Source organism: Adiantum capillus-veneris, chromosome 10, assembly GCF_014529385.1.
Source record: "Adiantum capillus-veneris isolate H3 chromosome 10, ASM1452938v2, whole genome shotgun sequence".
In the NCBI taxonomy this organism is placed as follows: domain Eukaryota; kingdom Viridiplantae; phylum Streptophyta; class Polypodiopsida; order Polypodiales; family Pteridaceae; genus Adiantum; species Adiantum capillus-veneris.
In genome coordinates this window covers 105,615,455-105,634,788 of record NC_140940.1, presented here as the reverse complement: position 1 = coordinate 105,634,788, position 19,334 = coordinate 105,615,455, and the positions used below count along the sequence as shown (strand labels likewise).

At 49.0% G+C, this 19,334-nt stretch overlaps 1 protein-coding gene across 2 annotated transcripts in view; it reads left to right on the top strand.

Moving 5' to 3' along the window:
• The window catches only part of LOC147449410 (ABC transporter A family member 2-like), a 66,267-nt gene that overhangs the window by 26,270 nt on the left and 20,663 nt on the right, over positions 1-19,334 (top strand). For both annotated transcript variants that reach the window (XM_086521856.1, XM_086521857.1), the window contains exons 3-4: positions 13,379-13,548; positions 13,627-13,812. In XM_086521856.1, coding sequence (XP_086377982.1) covers positions 13,379-13,548; positions 13,627-13,812 — 356 coding nt within the window. The remainder of the gene's footprint in view (positions 1-13,378; positions 13,549-13,626; positions 13,813-19,334) is intronic.

The window sequence follows — 19,334 nt, the reverse complement described above, 5'->3', positions numbered from 1 at the left end:
TTGATCTTGCTGATGGACTCACTCATTTCTTCTTTGCATTTTTGAATGGCATACTCCATAGGGTCATCCTTGCCATTTTGTTTTCTCATGATTGAAGGCCGCAAAAGGAAAGGGAGAGAGATAGAGAAGTGAAGAAGAGGACAAAAGCTTTTTTTTTTTTCTCTCTCCTCTACCCTCTTTCTCTCTCTACGCTTGCAGATTCTTTCTGTACGCCTTTTTTTCCCTCTACCCTCTTTCTCACTCTACGCTCGCAGATTCTCTCTCTCTCTCTCTCTCTCTCTCTCTCTCTCTCTCTCTCTACGCATTTCCTTTCAACTTTCTCTCTCTACGTACTTTCTTTCCGCATTCTCTCTCTATGCTCTCTTTCTCTCTCTCTCTCTACGCTCTTTTTTTCTCCCCGATTTCTCTCTCTACGTACCGAACAGCAAAAAGGGGGGCAAGGGGGCGGGAGCAAGGGGGGGGGGGGGGGGGGGGGTTGAGCGAGCGGGGGAGGGGGAGGTGAGCACGAGGGGAAATGATATATTAACGTCGTTGCAAGGTCAAAATGATCTATGAGTTACAAACTGGTGAATCTGATACCATGTCTGGGTACAAAAAAAGAGATACGAAAATGAATCTAAAAGTGCTACTAGCTGGAACGGTGTGGGGTATGTGTGACCACTGAAACAATGGGTGCCCAATACAAGAGAGTGATATAATGGGCAATGAATCCATCCTCATGTGTACTCTAGATGTCGAGATAGTATGGCTTGAATCTTTTGTTGTAGTCTCCGTTGCTATGAAGCTCATGTCCTCAGTAGTGGTTGTCTCAAATCTCAATGCTCAGACAAAGAGAGTACTGCAGGTGTGAAGAAATCGGTAATCTATCTCTGGGATTGTCTCTCCCCACATCTCCCTAGTAAACTATCTCCGTGTCTGTGTAACTCAAGTAGATACAGTCCAAGACATTTGTGGTCCTGATAGCTCATGCCTCTCGAGAAGGCTCCGAAGCCCTCTCTGAATAGATATTGGAAGCGACCCCGTATCTCGCAATACGCTTTACACTGACATATACAATGCATTTCTGTCTCTAGCTTAGCATAGGCGGCATATCCTGCTAGTTATTGGTATCCCTTTGAATCTACCAGTCTCAATCTCAGGCTCGTATCTGACCAATGGCACATCGTAACCCATGAGATAGATGTGTATCCATATAGCTGGCTCGAATCACAAACCCATCCCTAAATGGAGAAGATGCTCCCTATAGAAAGCCATCTTTGTGCCCAACCCTTGTGTCGGCTCTATCCATGTCCTCTTGGTGTCCAACTAGGTCAGGTCCTTGCAAATGAGTCTAGTAATCTCCATCCGTGTAAGAGAGCGATGGTGCATCAATGTAAGGTCTTGGCAAATGAGTAGTAATCTCCATCCATGTAAGGGACAGCAATTGTGCATCAAGGGCTCTATCCATGTCCTCCTGGTGTCCTGGTGTCCAACTGGGTCAGGTCCTGGCAGATGAGTCTAGTAATCTCCACCTGTGTGAGAGACAACGATGGTGCATCAAGGGAGGCAAGCTGTTCATGTTGACATTTGCGCATAGCAGCATTATGCGTCCCCCTGTTAAGCTAACTATCGAGGACTCGAGGGCCAATTTGGCATATCTGTCTCTAGTAGTATCCCATAAGCTGTGCATAAAGGAGTCTGATGTGGTAGCGCCTCTATCTCCATTTGGTGGGGGGCTGCTAACTACGCTCTAATGATCTCATGTGGCACGGAGGCCTTGGCTTTAATTAGTCGAGAGATCATAGATACCAAGGGCCTCTCCATACCTCTCCACCCACCCTGACCCACAAAGGGTTCTCGAACCTGAACCCCATAGAGCATAGCTGAAGCTACTGAAGGAGTACGAGCGGAAGTGCGACGCGAGAGAGAGTGCGAGAAGAAGAGCACGACGATATGGTGAACTCGCTCTACTGTAATGTGTAGAGCATAGTGAGTTCTTATTAGATTTTAACAAAAGAATATGTGTACATACCTGGCGGCCCGCCCACTTACCTGGGCGACCACATTGGGCTTTATACCCCAACAACCTTCCACTTAAGTCCAATGTGGTACTTTAAGTGTGAGAGAAGCTACTATACAAGCTAATATACAAGAGATGTAGAGAAGTGATGTACTACCCTACACCTAACTGCTTGCGAAAATGCGCAAAGCTCTTTGAGGGAAGTCCTTTTGTAAGTAGATCAACAGGATTTTCTGTGGTGTGAACTTTGACAAGCTGAAGTTGCTTATCCTCGAGCATTTCCCTGATGAAATGATACTTCACATCCACATGCTTTGTCTTTGAGTGATAAACTAGATTGCGAGCCAATTGTATAGCACTTTGACTATCACAATATAACACAAGCATCTCTTCTTTGATTCCCAAATCTGTTACTAGTCGATTAAGCCAAATTGATTCTTTGCATGCCTCTGATGTTGCAACATATTCAGCCTCTGTAGTAGACTGAGTAACACAATCTTGTAATCTAGAACGCCATGATACTGCTCCACCAGCCAATGTAAAGACATACCCTGACGTAGACCTTCGGTTGTCTAAGTCACCTGCATGATCCGAGTATGTAAAACCCTTTACACTTAGCTCCTGACTCCCATAGCATATACGCATACTCTTTGTAGCTTTCAGGTATCTCAATATTCCTTTCACTGTCTCCCAATGTTTCTTGCCTAGGTTTGACATGTATCGACTTACTACTCCCACTGCAAATGCAATGTCTGGGCAAGTAGCAATCATTGCATACATCAAACTACCCACTGCAGACGCATATGGAATCTTATCCATTTCAGCTTGTTCTTCCTCAGACATAGGACAATCTTGTTTGCTAAGTTTCACATATGGTGGCAATGGAACACTCAATGCCTTTCCCTTCTCCATATTGAAACGTTGCAAAACCTTGTCAATATACTCGGTTTGAGATAACCAAATCAACTTCTTTGATCTGTCTCTCTCAATGTGCATACCAAGTATATGACTTGCCTCACCCATGTCTTTCATGTCAAACGATTTTGCCATCTTTGACTTCAAAGCTGAAATTTCTTCCAAGTGCTTGCCAGCAATCAACATGTCATCCACATACAAAATAAGGATCAGCCAACTGCCATCCTTAGCCTTCTTTGTATATAGATAGTGATCCAACTCACTACGTTTGTAGCCTTGAGAAAGCATAAACTTGTGGAATTTATGGTACCATGCCCTCGGTGATTGTTTTAGGCTATAAAGACTCTTTAACAACTGGCATACCAAATCTTCCTTCCCTTTCTCAACAAACCCTTCTGGCTGCTGCGTGTAAATTTCCACATCTAAATAACCATGCAAGAACGCTGTCTTGACATCCATTTGGTGCAACACTAAATCTAATATGGCAACCAATGCAAGAAAGCATCTCAATGTAGTCATCTTGACCACCGGAGAGAAGACTTCATCAAAGTCAATGCCTTGTTCTTGCTTAAAGCCCTTGGCAACAAGCCTTGCTTTGTACTTTGGCTGACTATCATGAGCGGTGATCTTATACCTGTAAATCCATTTACAAGGTAGAGCCTTTTTGCCCTGTGGTAATTTAACTAGCTTCTATGTCTGGTTTTTATGCAGAACTGTCATCTCTGACTGCATGGCCAATTGCCAATTCCCGAAGTCCTTCATTTGCACTGCTTCCTTGTAACATGAAGGCTCATTGCAATCAGTCAACATGACATAGTTCATAGATGGAACAAACCTATCAGAAGGTCGCGTGATACGTCCAGATCTACGCAAAATAGGTGGCTCAGGCTCAGCCACAACCTGTGGTTCCACTCTATCCTGTCCTTGCTCCTCTTGAGCTCTGACATTTTGTCTTGCACGTGCAGGTCCATCTTCTTGGAAGACCATATCATCTCTGCCACTGAATCCTTCTGCAAAACCTTGCTAGGAGATCTATTTATAAGATGAACAGCTGTTGATACAGCTTCAGCCCAAAACCCATTTCGCAGCTGTGCATTAGACAACATACTTCTGACCTTCTCTTGTATGGTCCTATTCATCCTCTCAGCAACACCATTTTGAGGAGGATTGTAAGGAGCAGTAAGTTCACGTTTTATACCTTTTGACTCACAAAAGTCCTGAAAGGTCTTTGAAACATACTCTCCACCATTGTCAGTGCGTAAGCATTTAAGCTTCTTGCCACTCTGATTCTCCACAAGTGTCATAAACGTTTTGAAAACACTAAACGCTTCATCCTTGTGCTTGAGAAAGTAAACCCATACTTTCCTCGAGTAATCATCTATAAATGTCATAAAGTAAGAAGCCCCCCCTAGAGATAGGTTAGGCATAGGTCCACACAAATCACTATGAACAAGTGCCAACTGTGTATCTCTTCTATTGCTTCTATGCTTATGTGGCTGCTGTGTTTGCTTGCCATACAGACAATGTTCACAGAATTCAAAATCATTAAATGAAAAGCCAGGCAAATAACCAAAACGAGACAAGATTTCCATTCCCTTCTTGGACATATGTCCTAACCGGCTATGCCACAAAGAAACGTTCGGCTGCTCGGTTACATTGATTACATTTTTAGAGACATTTGATACATAAATCATGTAGAGTCCTCCAGACTTTAGTCCATGTGCTACTGTCATAGAACCTTTGGATATCTTCCACATGTTATGTCCAAAAGTGGTGACGTAGCCAGCATCATCAAGTAAACCTGTGCTGATCAAGCTCTTTGTAATTGCGGGAACATGTCTCACATTTTTCAGCGTGAAAGAAGAGCCATTCTGAAACTTCAATGGAACATCTCCAACACCTAAGATCTCACATGTCTGCCCATTGCCTAGCCGAACATGATCTTTAGTGGTCACATAAGAGGTAAACAACTCCTTGTTTGGAGACACATGAAGTGATGCCCCTGAGTCTATAATCAAGTCACTGAGTGCATTTCCATCAGATGCTGTAAGAAGAGCTGAGTCCATTGTATTCTTCAAGAAGTAGATGTCTCCTGACACTAAACTGTCATCCTCTGCAACAGTGTTTGTCACATTTATTTCTTGAATCTTCATAGAGGACTTGTTCTTCTCACCATGGTCTTCAGCTTTCTCTTTGCCTTTTTCTGCTTTCCATTCTCTGCAGTCTCTTTTCATGTGACCCTTCTTGCCACAATGGTAGCATTCTATGTCACTCTTGCCTTTAGCACTACGGGACTTGCTACGAGATTGATTCCTCTTTCCACCTACTTTTCTTTGGTCCTTCCCCTGACAACTAAGGCTGTTCCTTTGCCTTTGTCCACTGTCTTTCTGTTGGTTTCTTCAGTAAGCAGACTGCCTTCTACACCTGCTATGGGCAAACCATCTAGAGGTGTAGAATTACTCAAAGCTGTGCGAAAAGTGTCCCAACTTTCCGGTAATCTGATCAACAGGAACATAGCTCTAACAGGTTCATCAAACTTGACACCTTGAGCTGACAACTGACTGTAGATGGTGTTGAATTCATTCAGATGATTGGACATAGGTGTCCCTTCTTTCATCTTCAAGTCAACAAGCTTCTTAACACTAGGTTGGTAACCTAACAGGACATAAAAGTGTCCTTTCAAGGTTTTGAAAAAAACCTCCAAAACCATAGTAGATCCACTCATCTTGTAAAATCCTTTCATGAGGTTATAGTTCAAGGCCTACTACACATGGAAAAAATAAGAAACTTGTAAAATTTCTCATCTTTTGGTCACACCAAGCCTCCAAAGTTGATGGACTAGTACATTTTCATCAAAACAGTCATTTCTTATGTTTTGTTGCATAAAAATAAGATTACGGATTTTTGTAGGACTTGAGATAAATTCCCTAGTTAACTTCAATGGGTTGGTGATCAGAACATATGATTGCTTCTCACTCACTATTTTTTGTTTTGCCAAAAGAAATAGGTACAAAAAAGTTGAGTTTTTACCATTCTGCAAACCTATCATCAAAGTTTCTATAGCCACGCTCAATACAAATACTATATGCATGTTTTCTTAGTTCCCTATTTTCCTTTAGGTTCATAAGGAGCCATGGAGTATGTCAAAAGAATAATACATCTCTTACCAAGGGGAATCTTGGGGACAAAGATGAAGTACTAAATACAGCAAACATGAAAAAACTGGGTTCAACATTATGAGTTGTAGAATCCCATAGAAACTATTCAATATCTAGCCAAATTTGATCCTTATGACTACATATGGTTACTACCTACAAAATGCATGTAGTTGTTACAAGAAACTAACAATATTGAAAAAGCTATACTTGATATACTAGAATGTTTCATTTTCTTCTATAATTGAAAAAATCAACCATCGTTGTCTACTATGCAAAATAGGGTATTAGGTGCCCCAAAACTCAAGGAATATTAGCTTTATGTTACAATATGCGACATAGAAAATCAAAACTGCATTTGGATATCATGAAAGCCACCAAAAAAATCATAGAAGAGCTAAAATTGGCTAAAAAACAGGATTTGACATTTTTTGTAATTTGGCCATAACTTACAACTTTAACATTTATTTCTCCCTAGAAGCATCAGGACATGTTGAGGACTACTAAAGATAGTTCTCTAGCATTATAGACCTCAAAAACATGAATTCTAGAGTGGTATAGTTGCAAAAAGTTGAAAAAAGCCAAAAATAGGACCTGTTTTTTCACACAATTCAGGTTGTGAAATGTTGTGCAAGGACAAGGTTAAAGATGGAATTGATATTCCAAAAAAATGTCGAGTTTTTTTCAGCTCATGAGACAACTTTCTAGACAGATAGCACCTCAAAATCCATTTTGAAACTCTTGACATAATTCAAGGAAAATGGTCACTTAACAGGACATAAAAGTGTCCCAGAACATAAAAGTGTCCCATTACCAACCTAGTGTTAAGCCAGTATACTTGTGAAGCCCCACTCGCTTGTCATAAAGATCACTCAGCTTTGTCCATGCTTCATAAGCCATCTCGTCTACTACATTGAAGTAAACGCTTTCTGCCAAAGTCAGCATAATGGTAGAAAGTGCCAATTCATCCATTTCGCTCCATTCATCTTCGTCCATATCTTGTGGTTTTATCCCCTTGAGCTTTATAGGTTTTATCTGCTTCTTTTGTACCAACACGTGCCAAATCTGCTTCTTCCACAATGAGAAATTGGTTCCATCCAGCTTCTTGATATTGTAAAGAGCTGTGTCCTGTGATCCAGCCATAGCTATGCTTCACAGTAGTTTACTTTCCTCGGAAAAATTCGGCAGAGTTTCCCTTGTAAACCGACCTCTGAACCAATATCAACCTGTCAAATGAACCAAGAAAGCTTCAAATTCTGCGAGAATTTCGGCAGAGTCTCCTTTGTAAAATGGCTCTGGTGTACTAAAAAATAGACCAAAAATAGCTCAAAAAACCACTGTCTCTCTAACACTGTAAGCTGTGGGTAAACCTGTCCTGCATATGTACTGTCTCTCACTGTCCTGTCACTGTCCTGTTACCATAGACTGCGACAATGCCTCAACGGCAGTAAAGCAAAGATGCAATCCCAACTGTCTAACTCACAGTCAATACATCCTAGCTGCCTATCTAAGGGTGCTCGAGGGATCGCTCCAAGACTTGTATCACCGAAAGGATCTCAACATTCGAGAATCCCCCAGCTCAATAAAACCTCACTCGACCCTCAACAAAAGGCTGCAGTAAATCTGACAATACATAGACTTCCCACAGAGTCATACATCCACAAATTTTCCACTATATGCTGTAACCGCTGCGGCGGTTGTTTGCTGCGTAACTCACAGCCAGCAAACCCTCAACAGACATACATCATCTCTGACAATACATCCCATGTGGAAGTACCTGCAATGTTAGGATGAAATCTAGAATATGAAGCAACAAACACAAGCTACCTGATGAACTAGTGGATGTCGCCTACAATCTGTGTGTAGATGCGTCCGTGTCGTATGTGACACGCCTCCAAGAAGTGTGAGCCGTCCTTCGTTGTGTAGACAGCCACAAATCAGCACTCTGGAAGTGCAAATATCCTCAGCACTTGCAGTCGTAGGCCGAAACCCCAAATTTGCAGAGTCGGATATGCACCCGCCAAGACCACGTAGTCGAAAATGGTCTGCGCAGAGATTTGTCGAAGCCGAACGGTTGCCGAGATGACCTATGTCTTCGCCTGTCGAATGTCACTCCAATCTGGGCAAGTGACTCTAGCTTCCTGCAATGCTGTCCCGAGCCTCGATCTGAGCTCTGATACCAGCTGAAGGAGTACGAGCGGAAGTGCGACGCGAGAGAGAGTGCGAGAAGAAGAGCACGACGATATGGTAAACTCACTCTATTGTAATGTGTAGAGCATAGTGAGTTCTTATTAGGTTTTAACAAAAGAATATGTGTACATACCTGGCGGCCCGCCCACTTACCTGGGCGACCACATTGGGCTTTATACCCCAACAGCTACCAAGGTATCAAAGAGCCAGAGCTTTATTCGGGATTCTTAGAACTGAACTTGCGAACTCATCCTCTCCAATCCTCCCACCAAGGCCGCATACACTCTGGTCAGTCTAGTGCTCTTCAAAGAAAACCTTAGCCTAGTGAAGACTACCCCAAGATAAGTGTATGCATCTATGTACTCCACAGTCTCCTGACCATAAGTGAATGTAGGTACTGATCTCCTGATCCACTACGGTGTGGTGTTAAACACCATAACCTTGGTTTTACCAAGGTTTACAAACAATCCACTATCCTCTACAAAGCGTCGCTGCATACCCTCCGGTGAGTCAAAGATCAACACAATATCATCATCATATAACAACAATGGATTCCATGTCCTTGCCAGCTAGGCGACATAGTAGCATATAACAACAATGGAACCCATGTTCCTGCCAGCTGGGCACCTCTGTCACCCTCTGTCAATGTAATCAGAAACCTCATCTATGTACATACCAAATAGAGTGGGAGATAGTGGACAACCTTGTTTCACTCCAAAGAGAGAGAGAGAATATATGAGCCAAACTTTTCAACTTAAAACAATTAATGAATGACTACCCACCCTAGGCACATATATAGTGAAGTAGGTGTGGGTAGGGCAATCACCTAAAAATACAGACTTTGGGCCAAACCTAAAAACCCTATTGAAATAGGTAAAAATGGAAAACCCCTCATTGGTCAGACCAAATTGAAAAATGTCTGGTCATGCATCTTACATGCAGCACAGTGGGTGGCCAATCCGGGAAGACGACTAGCCACACAATAGTGCCAAGACCATGAGCACCGGGGGATAAAAATCTAAGCTGACCAATTGCCACCCTGGCTGTGTATGATAAAAAGCCCTCCATATATCTGGGTCTTATACATGGGTCTTTGTATAAGACCATCCTCCGAGATGCTCGTAATCTTATCTCTGTAGTATTGCATCTTTCGTGGACCATGTCTGTTGTGGAAATACAACTGCGCTTTAGAAGCCACCTTGGCAGAGTACTATGAAATAATTTTTCTAACTATTATCACTTCCCACATGAACCCATCACATCACAAGCCAGCCTTGCGAGGGAGTTACTTTGGAGAGAGCCCATGGCATTATATTGTGTGAGGTGGCCATTCTTGCGAGGACTGCATCCACCACATTGCCATAATAGACAGATAAGGATTATCACAACCTCTCGTAAGAGGCACCGGCCAAGATTCCACACCTCCCTAATTATGTCAGGAGGGAGATATTGAGTTCTGAAGGAGACAGTGAGCAGAACAGTTAACATGAGTCTTCATGTCAAATGTACAGATATTTTTTTTTTCCGAGAAAAAGATCCTTCTATTAGTTAATGAAAGCTGCCCATAGGGCTACATCCACCTCTGCAAGAGAGGGCTACAACAAACATGATGGGGAGACTCTCCCAATGAAAAAACAGCATATATACAATGGGGCTAAATCAAGAGATGGGAGGAGGGAAAAGCCACACAGGTGGACAGTAGTGCCATCTGAGCACCCCCTGGACCATGGAGTAAAACGGCCCAGGGCGCCAGAGACGAAGGAAAGCCTCGCGGCGCTCCCGCATGCGGTCGGAGCTGCCCTGTAGTCCCTCAAGCTGTCCTCTGAGAGTATGGATCAGCTCTAGCCAAAAGTCACGAACAATCTCTGTTGGTGGTACAAGGCGAGCCTCAAAGATGCGGAAACAACGGGCCCGCGAGATGAACCAGAGAGCTAGGCCGCTGATGAGCTCCCAACACTCCGCTCTCTCACTGCTCCACTCCTGTGGAGTAAGGTCTGTAGCAGGCTGGAGTGTAGGTCGACCCCCCTGTATCACTATCATCCTGCTGGTGGAAGATAGCTCAAACTGAAGTGCCGGGCCCGTGAGGGTGGACCAAGCCGCCGCCCCCCAAGTGTGCTGTCGAGGCGTGGAGAGGGCAGGCATCAGCCGAAGAACTCGTAGCCACACCTGCTGGGCCGAGGGACAGTCCCAAAGACAGTGTCGCTGACTCTCCACCAACTGGTCACAGGCTGTACATGCGGCCGAGAGACCACCATGTACAAGCCAGCTCCCTACTGCTGTGGCTCTGTGTGCAACCAACCACTGGAACAAGGTGACGCGCCTCGGCTGTCTGGAGTCCCACAGCCTCTGCCAAAAAGCTGCCAAGAACTCAACTGAGACCCTCCTCCTGCCAATGACGTGCTGCAGCGGGGCGGGCCTCTCTCTGTGCTGCAAGTATATGACGTCCAAGCCGAACAGTGTACTGAAAGAAAGGGACTCCTGGGCGGTCTGCAGAAGAGAATGGGTCCCTCCATAGCCACTCACCAGGATCCCACTGTACTCGTGCCAGTGGACAGCACTCCCAAGCCCATAGCCTCCAGTGTCTTGTCTCAAGAGCTGCTAGGTCAGGGTCTATGACGCAAGTCCTCCCACAGATGCCCACAACTCGGATCCTCTGGAAACAACACTCTGCTACCTGCGGGGCCTCTACTGCAACTCTCTGTAATCGTCCCCCACCCTAAAGCTCGAAGAACAGGGCTGGGACAGTCTCTGAGCAAGCCCTGACTGAAATGAGAACCTCCAGTCGTGTGAAGGCTCCCATCCACCGGGGTGCTACTGGCTCGAGAGGCGTGAGCCAATCAGCCGGAACTGACTCTGAGATGTCCTGACACATGCTCTGAACCCCTCTCATGCCCTGTAGCTGGACAACCTGCACCTCCTCTGACAAACCTGTGAACTCTAGCCAGTCACCTAGAGAGCGCGCAGGACCTGCTATCATGGGACCCCAAGAAACATGAGGCCTAGTCCCAACCAAGGGGCCTCTCTGAGTGCTAACCATGGGGTTCCAGACGAGGGGCTGCCGTAGGCGCTCCTCCGTGCACGTCGGCTGTCACTGCTCTAGGCCACGCCGCAATAGCTCCCAAGAACGAAGCAAACTCACAGCGAATCGGTCCTCCAGTCTCTTGCTCAAACCAACTCGGCGCATCTCTGTAAAGATCCATCTGAAGCAGAAGGAGGGGGAGAAGGGGCTGGGGGGGGGGCGGGGGAGAGGAGAAGCGGGGTGGGGCGGCAGAGACATGGGGGGGGGCGAGGTGGGGAGTGAGCGGTAGCAGAGGGCGGGGGAGGGCATGAGGAGGAGGAGGGGAGATCGGAAGGCGGAGCGGCTGGCGAGGGTGAAGCGGAGGTGGTGGCTGGCGTAGGGGGCTCATCCTGCTCAAGAGGACCAAAGCGGTTCCCCGTGGGAACCCACTTCTACTGAGTAGGCACCTGGGGGCCACTCTGAGTGCCAGGCTGTCGTTGTGGCCCCTGGCGTCGACGGCCACGGGCCTGCTGCCACCCCTCCTCCGTTGGAGCCCCAGGCTCGGAGGGTGGCGCTGAATCTGTGCTCTGTGTCGCTGGCTGTGGCTGCGGCCTAGCCTTGGCAGGCTGGGGCTGAGGCTGGGGTGCGGGTCGTGGTCTCCTCCGTGGACAGGCCTTCGTTAGGTGGCCCATCTGTCTGCAAATGAAGCACTGGTTCGGGAGACCCGAGTACTCCACACTCTGTCTAAACCAACCCCCACTCACCCGAGGCAGAAGGATGACCTTCGGGAGCGTGTGGGTATCTCTGACCAAAACTCGAACTGAAGGGATGCCAGCCGCCTTGGCAGCTACTGATGCTGCTGTACGAGGTGTCTCCAGGACAGTTCCGATGGCGGAGCCAATCCTGGAGAGAAGTGGAAGGTACTCCCTCCGTAAACCCGGAAAGCAGACTGAGATGGGGATGTCCGCCTCCTCTACTAGCACATCCGAAGACGGGTCAAAACCATGTCGCCACTGTCGAAAGTGGGCGCGTGATGCTCGGATGGCCAATGGACTCATAGCTATGACCTTGGAGGCCATCTCGGAAGTCTCGAACTCAATCTGGTAGTACCCCCGTCCGAGAATCTGGACATCCAAGATCTTGCCCACCTCTGCGAGGAGGCGGGCCTGGAGAAGGTCTCGCAGCTCTCCTCTGCTGGGACGAGTGCCGAGAACCTTGCAGATGACAGAAGTCGCCTGCAAGCGTTCTACCTCTGTGGCAAGGCTCGCTTGCTCTGCCGGCGTAAGAGCAAGTCGAATGGTGGGCTCAGCGGGGTCGGGCGAGGGGGCTTCAGGCGAGTCCCTCTGAGGTGAAGCTGGAGCCTCCATCTGTGTCTACTGCTGAGTTGAAGAAGCGGGCGGCGAAGAAGAAACCTGCAAACAAGTCAGCCAGGCACTTTTCCGAAGAGAAAGTGCTGCCGAGCTAGGTGCAGAGGGCCTTCGGGAGCGAAGAGGATGGGGGGGGGACAGCGAGGGGGAAGAGGGCAGCCGTGCAATGTGCGGGTGCACAAGCAGCAGCGAGCGGGGGGGATGGAGCGGGGAAGGCAGAGCGAGAGGAGGGCAGCGGGCTGCGGCAGCTAAGGGGCAGTGCGCAGACAGGGGTGGGCAGCGGGCTGCGGCAGCTAATGGGGCAGCGCGCGCAGATAGGGGGGGGCAGCGGGTGGGTTGAGAGGCAGTGCGCAGGGGCTGAAGGGGGTGGGGGGGCAGCGAAGGGGCAGCGGGGGGAGGGAGGGGGGGGGAGGAGAGCGATGGCGCAACAGCAAAGGGGGGGGGGCGAGCAGCAGTAGCGGGCCAACCTTACTACCGTGGTCTAAAAATTCTGTCCATGATTCTATTAAACGTGGCAAGAGCATTTGTCAAATGTACAGATATTACATTAGATTTTAGAGGAGGTATTTTTAGCTCTAAGCCCACAACGTAACGTTTAGAGGACTTGTACACTTGGGGTTTTAAAGGCCATGTTAGTGTTTGCAGGTATTTCTTTCTCCCTCTGCCTGCCCCATTCTTGACTTTAACTCCTAGCTACATAATTATCAATGTTTTACATCAATGTTGCTAATTGATTCATTATGCTGGTGGATAGACTCAAATATTGAATGGTCCGTTGCATTCAAAGAATTTGCACATCCAAATATAGAGACCTTTTCAGTGGCTGGAAGAGTGGGAGCATTGTTTCTTTTTGCTGCTTCTATGTTTGGATTTGTCGTCCAAATGAGTAGTATTGTGGGAGAAAGAGAATCAAGATTACGGCAGGTATGCTATGATTTTTTCAAATGGGTTCTCATGACAGTTTTGTTGAAACTCAATGAATCAAGTTTTGGTTACTTGTAGGCAATGTCAATCATGGGACTCATGGATTCAGCATATTGGCTTTCTTGGCTTTTATGGGAAGTGGCGTTGGTGCTCGTCTCATCAATTCTTATCGTGCTCTTTGGGATGATGTTTCAGTTTTATCTCTTCGTGAACAACGACTTTGGCGTGCTTTTCTTTTTATTTTTCCTCTTCCAATTTAATCTGGTAATTCTCATCCTGGTCTTGCTTCTTTTTGGCAGAAGAGGGGTGAGCCCTATTGATCTTGCTGAACTTGTTGAATTTGCAATACTTTTAAAACTTGATTGTCTCTTGTGTTGGAGTGTAGCGACTCTTTCTTCATTGATCATGTGAATTTGGAGCTGTGATTATTCTTGTCCATCAAGATTCCATTTTCTCTTGCACATCCAAGCCTGCTTCTTGCAGCCTTTGCTCGCTATATTAACATATTTAAAGGAAGACTAGATGTTACCTGAGAACCAGAAGAGAACTCACTACTGCTGACCCTGCCATCGCCAAACCCTCCTCTCTTTTTCCCAGCTCCCTTGTGCTCCAGCCCCTGCCCCATGGCCATTGTCCCCCCCCCCCCCACCCCCACCCTGCCCCTTCCTTCGCTCTGGCATGCTTCCGCTTTCAAGAGCTTCTGTGTGTGCACCCATACGCTCACACATGTTCCCTTTCCCACCATTGCCCTGCAACAACAAGACACTGATGGGAAAAAGAAAATGCTTAATTAAGTGATCCTGTTGTAATGAGCTCGCTGCTGCCCTCGCCCTCGCCCTCTCCCCCCTGTGCACGTACTGCCCCCCCTTCTCTGTCGCCATCGCTCCCCCCCCCCAAGCTGGTCTCGCGCTGTCCTGTCCTGCCCTACCGCTGCCCGCAGTCATCACCAGCGCGCAGCCTATCCAGCGAGCAAGCAGCCCCAGCGCGCCCGCCCCCTTTCGCCGCACCTCAGCCCGCCAGCCCCGCCTCGCAACCCCACTCCCTCCGCTTCGCCATTTTCCCCTCCACCCCTGTTTTCTGCTCGGTTGAAGTCGTCATCTCACTCGACGTACTCGATCGCAGAAGGCCACCACTCGCCATCGACTTTTCGCCCTTTCTTCACGGCAGCAGAGACTAATGGAGGCTCATGCTCCACCTGAGAGGGACTCTCAGGAAGCCCCCTCGCGCGACCCTGCAGAGCCCACCATCAGACTTGCTCTTTCACCGACAGAGCAAGCGAGCCTCGCAGCAGAGGTGGAGCGCCTCTAGGCGACCTCCGTCATCTGCAAGATTCTCGGCACCAGACCTAGTAGAGGAGAGCTGCGTGACCTTCTCCAGGCCCGCCTTCTCGCAGAGGTGGGCAAGATCTTGGACGTTCAGATCCTCGGACGAGGCTACTATCAGATCGAGTTTGAGATCTCCGAGATGGCGTCCAAGGTCATCACCATGAGCCCCTTGACCATCCGAGCAGTTCGAGCCCACTTTCGACAGTGGAGACATGGTTTTGACCCTGCTTCAGATGTTTTGGTAGAGGAGGCAGACATTCCCATCTCCGTCTGCTTTCCTGGTTAGCAAAGGGAGTACCTACCACTTTTGTCCAGGATAGGCTCAGCGATTGGGACTGTCATGGAGACACCTCGCACAGCAGTCTTAGTAGCTGCCAAGGCGGCAGGCATTCCCTCAGTTTGCGTTCTGGTTAGGGATACTCACACTCTCCCGAAGGTCATCCTCCTTCCTCAGGTGAGTGGGGGTTGATTGAGACAGAGTGTGAAGTATTCGAGCCTCCCGAATCAGTGCTTCATTTGTTGACAGATGAGCCATCTTGCGAAGGCCTGTCCACAGAGGAGGCCCCGACCTACACCATAGACTCAACCCCAGCCTGCAAGGGCTGGCCAACAGCCACAGGCAGAGACACAAAGCACACAAGCAGAGCCACCCTCCGAGCCTGGGGCTCGAGCGGAGGAGGGATGGCAGCAAGGGCTGGCCAACAGCCACAGGCAGAGACACAAAGCACACAAGCAGAGCCACCCTCCGAGCCTGGGGCTCGAGCGGAGGAGGGATGGCAGCAGGTTCGTGGTCGACAACGGCAGGGGCCACAGCAAGACAGCCCGGCACTCAGAGTGGTCCTCAGGCGCCTGCCCAGCAGCAGTGGGTTCCCACAGGGAACCGATTTGGTCCTCTTGAGCAGGACAAGGTCCCTGCTCCAGCCCCCACCTCAGCTTCACCCTCGACAGCCCCCCCTCCCCCGAGTTCCCCCCTCCTCATCAGTCCCCCCCCCTCCGCCTCCTGCTCCCGCCACCTCTCCCCCTCGCCTCTCTACCTTTGCCGGTTCCCTCCGCCCCTCTTCTCCCCCACCTCCCCCTCCCCCATCTCCCCCTGCTCCTGCACACCCCCCCCCCCCCCCCCCCCCGGTCCAGTTCCACTGTCGACCCACGCGGCAGGGCCATCTCCGGCTCCTAGGAGATCTCTTGATAGTGCCTTTTCCACGAGTCGCTTGGCGAGAGAGGGACAACCTTTCTTGCGACCCCCTCTACAGACACAAACGTCTCCCTTTGTAGCAGTCCCTCGTGGTCTGACGTGCTTCGACATTCGGCGCCGATGGGACTTCTTTGTCTACGACTTTACACACTTTCTCGGCGACTCCTCATTAGACCTTGAGGCTGTCTGCTTCAGGGTTCATGTTCTGTTCCTTACAGCTAGGGGGATAGAGGCCTTGGACTCGGCGGTTGGCTTCTCTTTTCCCCTTTGCGGCAGGGACCAGACTGAGTGGACTCTCGACTAAGTGTTGGAGTGGCTCCATACACAAGCCCTAGAGTTCTCTCACCACATGGGAGACCTAGGAGTTACAGACATGCTTCAGACTCTGTGATCATTGGCCAAGTTTACTGTGACCCCTCCAGATGCAGCAGGATGTAGGCACATTGTGGTTCACTTCTTTGCTGATACGCAGTGCTCGCCATGCTATGTACACATGCATGAGGACTCCTGGACAGAGGAGGTTGCTTTACGTACGGCTCGGTCTACTTGGGCTTGGGCCAGGCACTCTTTGCAGTCACGCCTATCTAGAGGACGCTCGGATGCGGATTACTCCCCATCCAAGCCAGCCTCGAAGATAGCACGTTTAGCTGCTGCGGCAGCATCTGTTCTCTCTCGCTCCCCATGAGGATCGTCTCATGGAACGTGCAGGGATTAGATGGGCCTCAGTTTCAGCGTCAGAGGGGGCCGATTGCGTCACGAGCTTCAGCGTTGCCTTGTGGGAGGGGAGATTGATCTCCTTATGCTACAGGAGCATCATTTGTGTGAGAGCCGCATTAGACGAGTGTCGTCAACTATTGCGTGGACGATATGATACTCTTTGGTCAGCTGCTTTTGGACCTGGAGGCATCCAGGGAGGGGTATGTATGACTATTGTGGATTCTATGCAGCAGCAGGCCATTGTAGGCAGAGGGATTATTGTGCCAAGCAGGGCTCAGTGGATCACTATGCAAGTTCAGGGTTGCCTTGTGGGCTTCCTGAACATATATGCGCCCAATGTGACGAGTGCACGAGCAGAGTTTTAGTCACAAATTGTCAAGTCTCTGCCGCGCAGGCAGAGCAGTGGTGCATAGGGGGTGACTTCAACATGTTGGAGGACCCTTCTGACAGGATTGGTGGTAGCCATGCTGCTGTGCATGGAGTTGAGTTGGCAGCTTAGGAGAGGTTTTGTATGACTCTGAGGGTTTCGGATGTGTGGCAGCACTCTAGCTTTGTGAGGCCCCCAGACAGCCTGGCCTTCTCTGGTTCGGACCGCAGAGTGGGAGGAGTAAATCGCGGATAGATCGCTTCTACACTAGTGACCATTTTTGTGACTTGGGTGGGACAGTTGGCATTCTGGCAGGGACTTCCTTCTCGGACCATGCTCCAGTGATCCTCACAGTGGCAGATAGGCAGAGGAGGGGAAGCACGATGCTTCGCATCCCTGAGAGGGTCTTGCTGGACTCTGCACTCAAAGAGCGAGTAGAGGCTCTTTGGACAGAGAGCTTGAGCATGCAGGATTCTACTGCTGACAGAGTGGCCTCAGGACTAGCTCAGATTAGTCGTTTCTTTCTCCAGGAGTCTTTGGCTCGCCTAGCTGCAGCGAGAGAGGAGGAGCAGCGCCTCAGAAGAGGCATTGCTTCGTTGCAGAGGATGCAGGAGCAGCATCCAGACAGTCCTTGGTTGGAGGAGCAGTTACAGCAGGCTTGCCAGGAGCTTGTTAGTACAGAGGAGCGACGCCATGAGTTTGCTTTCCATCGACAGGCATCTCAGTGGACACAGGTTGGTGACAGAGTGACTGGTGCTTTCTTCGAGGCAGTGGGACCTCGGCATACGCATGCCAAGGTCAGTCAATAGAGGAGGCCTGACGGGTCAGTTGCTTCTGAGCCAGAGGACATGCGTGCAGTTGCTACTGACTTTTACAGTTACTGTCTGCAGAGCCTCAGTCAGAGCGTCAAGATGCATGTAGGGAGAGGTGTGGACATAGATGCCTTGCCTTGTGACTGAGGAGATGCGTCAGAGGCTTGAGCTGCCACTTCTGCTTGAGGAGTTGCACACGGCTCTTAGTGCATTCCCCCGTGGTAGCTGTCTAGGTGAGGATGGCTTGACTCCCAGTTTTTTCTTGGAGTACTGGGACTTGCTTGGCCCATATCTCTGTAGTGCTTTTCAGTACATCTTGCACACAGGAGGGATGCCTGACAGCATGAGTGAGGGTCTGATCTACCTCATTCCCAAGGAGGGTGGCTCCTTGGATGAGATTCGACAGGGGCGTCCCATCACCATCCTCAACTCAGCCTACAAAATTCTTGCCAAGGCTCTGAGTTTGAGGATCCAGCCACTTCTAAAGAGCCTTATATATGGGACTCACACAGGTTTTGTCAAGGAGCGCAATATCCTTGACAACGCCTTTACTTTTTGGGAGGCTTCTGCCCTAGCGCGGCTCCGTGGTGAGGATCTGGTGATTCATCTTCTCGATTTTGAGAAGGCTTACAGAGTGGACTGGGACTTTCTAGAGGGCACTCTACGTAGGATGGGCTTCTCAGATGGTTGGATCAGAGGGGTGTCAGCTTTGTACAAACAGGCACACAGTCAGGTACTTTTGTCAGGAGGTAGAGGTGATCGCTTCATGCTCACACGCTCAGTCAGATAGGGCTGCCCTCTTGCCCCCTTCCTCTTTCTGTTCTATGCTGAGGCGATGAGCAGGTTTTTGGTGTCGCAGCAGGTTGGTTTACGGGGCTTAGCACTCCCTATTCGGGGAGATGAGCTACTAGACGCTAAGTTTGCTGACGACTCAGACTTGTACTTGGATGGCCAGGAGGCCAACCTTCACAAGTGTGAGCAGGCTCTTGAGACCTTCTGTTGTGCATGTGGGGCACTGATCAACTGGAGAAAGACAGTGGCTTTCTCGGTTGGTAGTGCTCATGTGCCCGATTGGATACCAGGTGAGGGTTTCAGGTGGATTCCCCCAGGGAGTGCAGTTTGGTACTTGGGCTGTCAGGTTGGTTTGGATTTGTCTCCCGAGCAACAGATTGCTCCCCTCCTCCTGTCTGTCAGGAGGAAGTTGTTACATTGGAGCTCCACACGACTTTCTTTGGCTCACAGAGTTGTAGTGGCCAATCAGGTGTTGTTGGCTACTATGTGGTATATCACTTCTTGTTGGATCTTCTCGAGTTCTTGTATCATCCAGGTAGAGAGGCCGATACCAGTGTAAGGTGCAACGGAATGAATGTTGT